This window comes from Onthophagus taurus, chromosome 3, assembly GCF_036711975.1.
Source record: "Onthophagus taurus isolate NC chromosome 3, IU_Otau_3.0, whole genome shotgun sequence".
In the NCBI taxonomy this organism is placed as follows: Eukaryota; Metazoa; Arthropoda; class Insecta; order Coleoptera; family Scarabaeidae; genus Onthophagus; species Onthophagus taurus.
The window spans coordinates 8,078,178-8,088,624 of NC_091968.1; the positions used below are offsets into that span (position 1 = coordinate 8,078,178).

General features: G+C 31.6%; 2 protein-coding genes across 3 annotated transcripts; one reads left to right on the plus strand and one right to left on the minus strand.

The window, feature by feature from the left end:
• Positions 1-76: 76 nt before the first annotated feature.
• Positions 77-10,434, minus strand: LOC111418922 (mutagen-sensitive 301). Of its 2 annotated transcripts, none has more exons than XM_023051631.2 (13): positions 10,336-10,434; positions 9,587-10,243; positions 9,078-9,530; positions 8,818-9,023; positions 2,157-2,302; positions 1,957-2,081; positions 1,563-1,890; positions 1,274-1,511; positions 1,102-1,216; positions 895-1,052; positions 751-846; positions 275-697; positions 77-228 (listed from the first exon to the last, which is right to left on the minus strand). In XM_023051631.2, the coding sequence occupies exons 1-13, from the start codon at positions 10,349-10,351 to the stop codon at positions 157-159; spliced, it is 3,033 nt and encodes a 1,010-aa protein (XP_022907399.2). In that variant the 5' UTR covers positions 10,352-10,434; the 3' UTR covers positions 77-156. The 2 variants fall into 2 exon arrangements, with proteins under 2 accessions (XP_022907399.2, XP_022907396.2); XM_023051628.2 differs by having other exon boundaries at positions 1,271-1,511.
• LOC139429214 (uncharacterized) lies at positions 4,535-6,496 on the plus strand. The gene is made up of 3 exons (XM_071194703.1): positions 4,535-5,117; positions 5,179-5,358; positions 5,417-6,496. The coding sequence occupies exons 1-3, from the start codon at positions 5,006-5,008 to the stop codon at positions 6,163-6,165; spliced, it is 1,041 nt and encodes a 346-aa protein (XP_071050804.1). The 5' UTR covers positions 4,535-5,005; the 3' UTR covers positions 6,166-6,496.
• Positions 10,435-10,447: the final 13 nt, after the last annotated feature.

Below are 10,447 nucleotides of genomic sequence, written 5' to 3' on the forward strand. Positions count from 1 at the left end.
ATACTCCCCATTATTTTAATTTAACCTTTTCTGCATTACCTAAATTTTGGGGATTTAAAAAATCTTTCCTAATCAATAATTTTAATAATTTTAAATGTATTGATTAAATTTCTTACAAAATAACTTATAAACATGAAAAAATTACATCTGAACACATTAAATTTGAGCACCTTCTAAGACATCTTCAGCTTCATCCCTTAAATTTTCGATTTTTTCCAATAAAAGTAACTAAAAACAACAAATAAATATAAATAACAATAATTTTTCTAACTACCTTGGCTGCAGCAATTAATTGATTCGCCAATTTTCTACTCATATGTTCAACACTTTCAATTAATTCCCCAACGTTAGCTTTAGCAAGCGAAGCAAGCGATCGATATCCGGCATCATATAATTGCTTGGCTCTACATTGTTTAACTGACGGCAATTCCATAAGCGGAAGTAGTTCTTTAATGCAACAATGCTGTAAACGTTCGGTCATCCCTTTTAAAAGATATGCAAAGTACCAAAACTCTTTTAATTCTGTACAGAAATTTACGACATTTGACGAAAAGGAAGCGGCGGATGTCATTAAGTTTTGAGCTAATCCCCTTGGAACATCGTATTTTTCGGAGACTTCAAATATTGAGTTTCCGTTCCATAAATCGTAGAGAATTAATGTTACATAAAATCGTTTTAAAACACGTTCAAGAATCGACTAAAAATACAATTAAAAAATTTCTACGTTGAGTTGAGAGTAAGTTGACTTACTTTTATTGGTTGATTATTTAATAACCTCACCGCTGTGGATTCGGTTAACCCGATTATATTCGCTGTATGTAACTCGTTTTTAGTTAGTTTCGTGTACTACAAAAAATTTTTTTTGAATAAATTCATAAATTATTGTTTTCTTACAAATCTGTAATATCTTGATTTTGAAAGATTAATTTGATCCGCAATATCATAAGGGGTCACTAAATATAGTAAATGAAGGCAGTTTAATAAAACTAAACTCGCTTGCGCTTGAAGTAAATCTTCGTAGAGTAAATGAGCTTTCGTTAATTCTAAACCACCTGAATATAATTTTAAGTTAAAATTTTTTATTAATTATTTAGTTTTTACCTTTTACTGCTGCTAATCCTAATTGACTTATAATTAATTTACTATCGTTACGTAATGTAATTTTAGTTTTTTTTGTACTTGTATCATTTAAAGTTTCACTTAATAATGTTGATTCCTAAAATAAAATTTTATTTTATTCATTTACTCTTTTTTTTCAAAGCTTTTTTACCACTGTGTTATTAAACCTTAAAGATAATTCTTTACTTGAATTGAAATTGCAACCAACGCCTTTTTCTTCAATCTTCAAAGCGCCCAATTTAAATAATTCCGATAACGATTTATCAACGAGTAATTTTAATTTAACGTTAAGTCGATTTTCTTGAACAAACAACAACGATTTTTTAACAATTTCAAGTAAATCTTTTCGAGTATTCGCTGCGTTTAAACAAATCATACTTAATAATAATTGTCTAAAAAAACAATTTATAAAAACGAAAAAAAAAGAATTAAAATAATTTTACTTCAACCCTTTGCAATCGTTTTCGTGCATAGCCGATAAAGCTTGGTCCATTGGCGCATTTAGCATACCCCTTACTTTCGGTAAATCAGCCATGGAACAAATTAAAATGCTCTCCCCCTCGGTTCCAAATCCTGTTCTTCCAGCTCGTCCCACCATTTGTTTGTAACGTGATAACGTGATGAATTCTTTAGCGATGTACGGTTGGCGTAGAATAACGCGTTTCGCGGGTAAATTAACCCCCGCGGCTAAAGTGGATGTGCAACAAATCACGCTTAATGTTCCATCTCGAAAACTATCCTCGATTAATTTACGTTCACCTGATGTTAAGCCTAAAATTAAAACGAAATTATTCTTTATTATGTAAGAATTCAATAATAAGAAATAAAAATTAGAACCTGAGTGATGATAAGCGATTCCATAATCAATGGACTTTTCTAATATTTTACATAAATCACCGGATTCGGTTTTAAGATTCTTTTTAAGCAATTTTTTATCATCCGTTTTGTTAGTTTTTAGTTTTCTGAAAGATGAATCGATTAAATTAACGCAATGCAAATAAAACAATAAAATTGTTATAATAAAGAAAAAAAATTACGCTGGTAAAACTCTGCATAATAACCAGGCGACATTTTCGCAATTTTTCTTTGTAGAACAAAAAATTAAACAGGAATCGGCTGGAATAACTTCCATAACTAAACCACCTAGACGATCCGGGTCTATTTTTGATAATTTATCACTGTACTAAATTGAAAAAAATAAAATAAAAAATAAAATTGTAAAATAAAATAAAAAATAAAATTGTAAAATAAAATAAAAAATAAAGTTATAAAATAACATAAAAAATAAAATTGTAAAATAAATTGTAAACTAAAACTAGGAATAATCGGGTTTAGCCGTCTTAATAGACGTATGATTCGTATAGAACCGATAAAAATAGCAATTTTACTATCATAATTGGTGATGAGGGCCTCAGGATATATAATTCGTTGAAGAAAGATGAAGAAGAGACTCTAGCAAGTGTGTTAATATAATTTGAAGAATATTTTATTCCAAAAAAGAACTTAGTAGTACAAACATTCAAATTTAATCATTTGCACCAAAAGGAGGATCAAGGAATAGAATCATAATATATAATAGAGCTTTGTACAGAACCCGCCCTTTGTGAATTCAAATGTGTTAATGAAAAATGTAATAAATCATATGAAAATAGAGTGATAAGGGATAAATTGGTTGTCAGTATTTATGACAAGAATATTCAACAAAGAATGTTACGAGAAGGAGATATTTCTTTGGAAACAATCCAGAATTATTGCAAATCTAGAGTTAGGAAAATATTAAGTCTTATTAAATCTTTCGATGGAAATTAACAAAATAAAGAAAATAGAATGCAAATTTTGTGGATTCGGCCGCATTCGGCAAGATATGTGCAAATTGTCAATGACACAACAATTTTGCCAAAGTTTGCAAAAAAGACAAGCAACCTCAAATTAACAACATTCATAAGGATTTTAGAGGTGTTTATTTACTGTGTAGCAGAAAAGAAAGAAAATGTAAATGAGAATTCGGTACGAAAAAAATGGGGCACAATGGTCACAGTAGATTTGGATTGCAAAGCTGAACTGGAAAAACTTAGAAAAATGAGATTCTCACAAGTTCGCCAACAATCGGATGAAATAGTTACTAAAGTTAGTATGACAACGAATTAAAAATGAACGCCACAAACAAGAATGGGATAACGAACAATGGAAATTGAGTAAATTATTAGAACTTCAAGCACCATATTGTGATTCTTTAAGGAATTTAGGATTAGTACATGCCCAAGCGATCATCGAAGAAGCGAGAGAGGAAGTAATTAAAGAATATAAAGACTTTGGTGGATAGGTGTAAAGAAAGAGGGCGTAAAGCCGTTAAGAAATTACATAAAGAATGAGAAGAAATAGAAAAAGAGAATCTAAAAGAACTGGGTAATAAAAAACGTGAACCAAAAAAAATGAATAGTCCGATAAGGAAGAAAAAAAAGGGACAAAGGTGTGAACAATATGAAAGTTGTAGTGAAATGGAAGTATTCAAGAAGAAGATGAAAACAAACATGACGAAGATAATCAAGAAATAATTGATGTTTCTGAAACTAATGAAGATGTTGACCATGATTTAAAAAACGTGACCATGAAGCTGCTATAAAACTTCATAAAAAGCAAGAAGAGAAAGAAAAACAGAAGCAAAAAGCATTTGAGGCGAGGCTTATTTCAAGTAATGTTCCGTTGAATTATGGTTTAATTTATGAAAATATTTGCTAATAATTGGAATTTTAAAAACGAGTTTTCCAGTCCATATAACAGTCGATCAAATGGCTTAGCAGAAAAAGCTGTTGGAATTATAAAAAATATGTTAAAAGTAAAACATGAATTTTTAATTGCTTTAGTCGAGTATAGAAATACTCGGCTAAAATAATATGTAGAAATGTGGCAAAGGATACAGTTAAGGTTTTCCCCTGCACAATTATTATTAAACAGAAAAATTAAAACCAGGATGCCAACTATAAACACAGATTTAGAACCAAAAATAATAAATAAAGAACTAACAGAAAAGAAAATGAAAGAGTTAAAACCACTAGATGTTAATCTGAAGAAACAGAAAATTTCTAATAAATTAAATTTCAAATTTAAAAATAAAAATTCACTAGAAAATTCAATAATTTATGATTATTTATCTACCGGATGTTTCATAATATATGCGCAGGACTTCAGGATGTGATAGCTTGTCCAAAAATTTGTGAAAAAGTTTCTATCAACTTACCCAATACAAACAAATCAAAAATTATGTTAAAATGCCGTTATAGTTCGATATACGGATAGTACTGTTTGAATTTGCAAGGGTGTGCTAATTAACGTGCCAGCAGTGTATTATTATAATTTAAAATAAGATTAGAAGGCTGTTCTCGTCGTGATGGCATAGTGACGAGACAAGAAAAAGAAAAGCAGATATAGTCCTTCAGCGGAAAGAAGTCCACTGCGTCATTAATTTATGGGGTTATAATAGACTTGTATTAACTTTTTGCGTCTCTTTTTTTACGTGTATTAAACAAAGGAAATGATTTAACGTACTTCTTCGGCATCCGCAACTAGAAATGTCCTACTAACAATTTGAGTTAAAAAGAGAAGCACATCATTACTAAACAAAGATAAAGTTAATATAGGCATGTCATTTCATACATCAGTATATGAAGTAGAAATATGATCGGAAGTTCGCATGACGGATATGAATTTAAAAGTCATAAACTTCACCTTTCATAGCTGTCACGCGTGTTTGGTACTGTTTTCTTTAGGTTTCATGTGTTTAAAAGCGATTTTTAATTTCGTAAGTGAGTAAAATTAGTTCTTTTCAGAACTCTCGTACAAATTTTGCTACAGTGTGTTGAAATATCGTACATCGACGTTAGAATCTATGTCTTCGCCAGGAGCAACGTTAAGTGCTCAAAGCCAACACCTTGTGCTCAATTTGTTGAATTACTTTGAAGCGGAAAAGCGAAATGGTGGACCTTTGATAAATCTGAACGGTATTCATGAGGGAAAGAAGATATAATTTTAAAACTATTGTTTTAACTTATTGTTTTACAGAGGGTTGCCAATGCCTTGCAAATCTCAAAAAAACTGTTCAGCGAATTAAAAGTCGCGCAGCAAATCCAGTATTATCTACGCCTGGAAAGAAACGTCCTAGGAAGAAACCAAAAACTCAAGATTTGCACGAGTCTAATAAAATGGCCATTCGAGATACAATTTATTCCATGTACAAGCACAGTAAGTTGTGTTGAATTGCAAATTAGAGTAGCTAGTACATTTTTTATAATGATTGCAGAAGAACAGGTAACACTTGGCTCTCTAAAGTTGGAGATAGAGAAAAGTAACATCGTACTGGGTAAAACAAATTTATCTAAAGTTTTAAATGACATAGGATTTCATTATAAAGCAGACTCAAATCGAAAAGCATTAATGGAGAAAACTCACATTGCTGACCTACGGCTAACATTTTTAAGAAAATATGTCGAAAATATGAATTCTTTGAAACGTCAAGTGGTTTTCTTAGACGAAACTTGGATATTTTCGAAGGGAACCTGTCGAAAATCATGGCAGGATGAAGATGTGAAGAGCATTAGAAAACCAGAAGGTTATGATGGCAAACGTTTCATCATCGCACATGCAGGGTCTTCAGCTGGATTCGTACAAAACGCCAGTTTAATATTTTCAAGTAAGTCGAAGACTGGCGATTATCATGGGGATATGAATGGTAATATATTCATAAAGTGGATACAGGAATCCTTATTGCCTAACTTCGAAAAGCCATCTCTTATTGTTATGGATAATGCATCATACCACTCAACGTTGCTTGAAAATATTCCATCATCTGCCTGGACAAAAGCGAATATTGCCGAATATCTAAGAAAAAATCAGATAACATTCGATTGCAATTTGTTTAAAAGTGAGCTAGCTAAATCGTATCAGAAAGAAAAAAAGTATCAGGCAGATGAAATAATAAAAAGTGCTGGGCATGAAGTTATACGCCTTCTTCCCTATCATTGTGAATTTAATGCAATAGAGATGATATAGGCTCATACTAAGAAGTATTATGACCAGCACATGGGACGGGATGGTTACGGTGACGATAAAGTGCGTAATATGTGGGAAGGAGCATTAAACAATTGCACCAAAAAAATCTGGGAAAACTGTGTTCGTCACACCGAAAAAATTACTGTTGACTGGTATGAGCGTGAAAAGCTATTAGACATTGCTGTTGACGAACTACTAATAAGGAGGTTCTGATTCAACCAGCAGCGACTCCGAAGATTAAATAAATTAAAAATTTAGAATCTTAGATGTATTTAACAAATGAGAATATTGTAAAAAAAATTGTTAAATTTATAATAAACTATTTATTTTATCCCCATCTGTTTCAATTAGATATTAAAGTAAAAGATTGTATTATAATATATAATAATAAATTATAGTTTAATAATTAATAGTTTTCGATCGATGTATTATATCGAAATATAATTAATAACGGGAAGTTAGACAACCAAACACACTTCACTACGTGATTTAAAACTATATAAAGATTATGAATAGTCTTGATTTGATCCTGCAGTACCGATTTGATTCCTACGGCGAAAATTGATGACGCAATGGACTTCTTTCGACGGATGGACTATAGAGAACCCTAGTTAATATAGTCCGTCCGTCGAAAGAAGTCCACTGCGTCATTAATTTATGGGGTTATAATGGACTTGTATAATATATTGTTTTCTTTGTTTAATACACGTAAAAAAAGAGACGCAAAAAGTTAATACAAGTCTATTATAACCTCATAAATTAATGACGCAGTGGACTTCTTTCGACGGACGGACTATAGACTTTGGATTTGAAAATTTGCTTTTATTTGAAAAAGTTTTGAAAAAAGTTATTTGAAAAATTAGCTGTTGATGATTGGATTACTACTCAATTTATATGAATTGAAGGAAATTTCTATATGGGTTGAGGTCTGAAGTGTCATTGAGTAGATTTTTGTCTTTAAATTTGTGAATGTAAAATTCTTCTAATAGGTTCATTTCGTTAGATTTTTTGACATTTTTTAGTAGTGTAATGTTTTCAAATGGGATTTCATGTTTGCTTTGTTTGACGTGCTTGTAAACTGCGGAAGTTTTTTTGGTCATATGTTCCTTATAGCGTATCTTAATATTACGGCCTGTTTGTCCCACATAGATCCCATCACATCCCGTGCATTCTATTTTATAGACACCACTCTGTTCGTTTTGATTTATCTTTGATTTATTGTTCATAAGTTGAAGAACTGGCTTACAATTATTGGAGATAAAGGCGGGGCATATGTTGAACTTATTCAGATTCCTAGTTAACTTATTTTCTAAACTTGGGTGGAATGGTATAGATACAAATTTCATTTTTGTTTTGTAATGTGGGTAAATCTTCTTTTTTATCTGTGACAGGTGCACTTTATTGTATATTGTTTGTAGGTCTTTTATAGAGTATAAATTGTTTTTAGCTAATGAAACTATTCTTATGATTTCTTTTTTCAAATTATTATCGTTAAGTGGTATATTGAATAACCTATTAAATAGAAACCTAAAGCTAGCGTATTTATGTTGTATGCTACAATAAGAGTTTTTGAGAACTATAGACTGTCTAACGATAAGTCTGACGTCACAGAGATGGGCGGAGCTTGTAACGATTTCAAACAATTTCGTTGCTAACCACAGATGCTAAGGATAAACCGCCAAAAAATGTCATTTAAAATGTCACGTTTAGTTTATTTTATTTTAACACTAAATGAAAAATTGCATATGGCAGTTTACCGTTAGCAACACAGTTAGCAACGAAAATGTTTGGAGTCGGTATAATCTCCTCCCATCACTGTGACGTCAAGGCTTAGGGTGTCTATTGAATATTAAAAAATTTATTAAAAAACACAAGACACTGATATTGTGCTATCAATGCCATCAGATTTGGCGGGATCACAATCAGTGATTAATGCTTAATACCAGATTGTACTGCCTGAACGGCAATTCTGGATCAAAAACAAAAATTCTCTGCTTCAGGCAGATATTTGCATGTTCACAGATGGATCAAAAACGCCGGAAGGAGCCGGGGCAGGAGTATACTGCCAGACATTTCGGATTAAGCACGCTTACAGCCTGGGTATGCACTGTACTGTATTCCAGACGGAAGTAGAGAGAGGAGTGCTGGCTATTGCTGAGTAGGTAGCAGTTGGTGTATCATTTGCGTTGGCCAAGCATAGAATTGGACTGTGGGCTGAAGAGAGACTTCGCCTACTGTGGACCAGTTCTCCTGGAATGACACATGCTAAGTTGTTTATTAACATAGCCACTGTCAAACCCGGGAATATTTTAGGACTTGCTCATAGCAGTATTAAAGTTCTAATGGGTGTCTTTACTGGACACTGCTGATTGATAACAACTTGTTGGGACTAGCCGACTATGTGTGGAGGACGAAGAATCGTATTTTTCGGATTTTCGGATTTTTGGGTGGCAGTTTATTTCCCCAAAGGATTTGAATGCCTTTTCACCAAGCAAGATATTGAGCATTAGACTGCATGGTGAAATTTGATAACTATCTAACTATGTTATCTGTCAGGGTACAATAGATCTTGGAGGTCACAGTGCCTATCTGATATGTAATTTACATAAACATAATGTAATTTCTAAATCTAGTTTAGTTGTAGTTACAAACCCCAAATTCTTTCTTTATTGCACCAACAAACATTTCATCATCATCAGCAGCACTCCAATTAATTTTAGCAATGTTATTCTCACATTGAATATACTCAATTAATTCAACAGGGCGAAAATTCCTCGTATAAATATCAGCATTTACAAACGTCGTTATTTCACTTAAATTTCCAATGGTAGCACTCATCCCAACAATTTGTATATTTTCTGTTTAAAATAAAATGGCTATATTAATAAGAATAAATAAAATGATCAACAAACCGTTTAAAATCATGATTTTTGTTAATAACTCTTCTAAAACACACCCCCTTCCAGCTTCACCAACCAAATGAAGTTCATCAACCACGACTAATCCAATTTCATCAAGTCTTTCAGTATCAACGAGGCTGTTTATTATTCCTAGAGCTTTTTCCATTGTTGCGATGTAAATGGAATTCTTTCTACGGCGTTTTCTTGGGGGATAAACACCTTTTCCTGCTGCGTATTCTTCGATTAAAAAGTTTAAATCGACTGCAAATGGTGATAATGACCAAACTTTTTCTTGTACAATCGCAACGAAAGGTAAAACAAAAATTGCGTTTTTCTTGCGACATAGTAATTCGCGCATTATTAGTATTTCAGCTACAAGAGTTTTTCCTCCACTTGTTGGTAAAGCATAAACAAGGTTTTTTCGATTAACGATTGATGGTAAATTTAAACATTCATCTTGCCAATCTAAAACATTGAGATTTTGTAATAAAATAATTAAGAAAGATTTTTATTTTTGTTACCATACAAATTTTCAATTCCACGATATAATTTAAATAATTCTTTAACTTTATTTGGTAAACCATAAAAATTCCCAAGATTATTAAATTTAACCTCTTTACTGATTAATGTTGAATTAATAGCTTTCGAAGGAGAAATTGTTTTTTCAGCATTTTCTAATAAAGCTTTTCTAAAGGTATCATTTATTTCATTTTGAGTATCTTCCAATAACGAATTGTCAATGCTAATTGAGTTTTTAACTTTATTTAATTCACGTTGAATCCAAGTATCATTTGGCAATGTGACTTTTTCAGCTTTTGCTTTAATAAAGGTATTTACATGTCCAGATGGAGTGATATTCTCTTTTATTTCGTTCAATTTCATTTCTACATCTAAAGAGAATGCGTTTTTTTGTTGAAGTACTTTTATATCGTCTTCTACTTTCTTCATTACTTGCGTATCATTACAAATTTGAGTAAAACCTCCATCATTAGCTAAAATCATCGAAAATTCGCTCATTGAACCACTTTTTTTATCATTGGATCGACTTTTTTCAACCAATATTTGAGTGTCGTCGAAAATTGGTAAAGTATCATCAAAAGCAGTGTCAAAATTCATCAGGCAAGGTTTTTTTATTAATCGTTGTAAACCTGCTTGTTCAAGCCCCCTTTTCTGGTTCTCTTTGGACATGGATTGTAAATCAAATTAATTCGAATAAAATTAATTAACTCACTTAAGTATGAAAGTAAATGAGTAATTTAAGTTATCTTACCGATTTTTGATGTCATATTAAAGAGCTTAAAAGGGAAATAAGATTTTTGTGAGAATTCGAATTTTATAGTGACAGTTTGAGGTTAAATTTAATGTTGATAAAGTAGGGTGAT

Coding starts and splice junctions, on each gene's coding strand:
- LOC111418922 (XM_023051628.2), bottom strand. Junction 2,303..8,817: donor CAATAAAGAAAGAATTTGGG/GTTTGTAACTAC, acceptor TTTTCAATTTAG/TACAGTGATAAATTATCAAA. Junction 847..894: donor AATCAAGATATTACAGATTT/GTAAGAAAACAA, acceptor AATTTTTTGTAG/TACACGAAACTAACTAAAAA.
- LOC139429214 (XM_071194703.1), top strand. CDS start 5,006: ATGTCTTCGCCAGGAGCAACGTTAAGTGCTCAAAGCCAACACCTTGTG. Junction 5,118..5,178: donor ACCTTTGATAAATCTGAACG/GTATTCATGAGG, acceptor ATTGTTTTACAG/AGGGTTGCCAATGCCTTGCA. Junction 5,359..5,416: donor TTATTCCATGTACAAGCACA/GTAAGTTGTGTT, acceptor TAATGATTGCAG/AAGAACAGGTAACACTTGGC.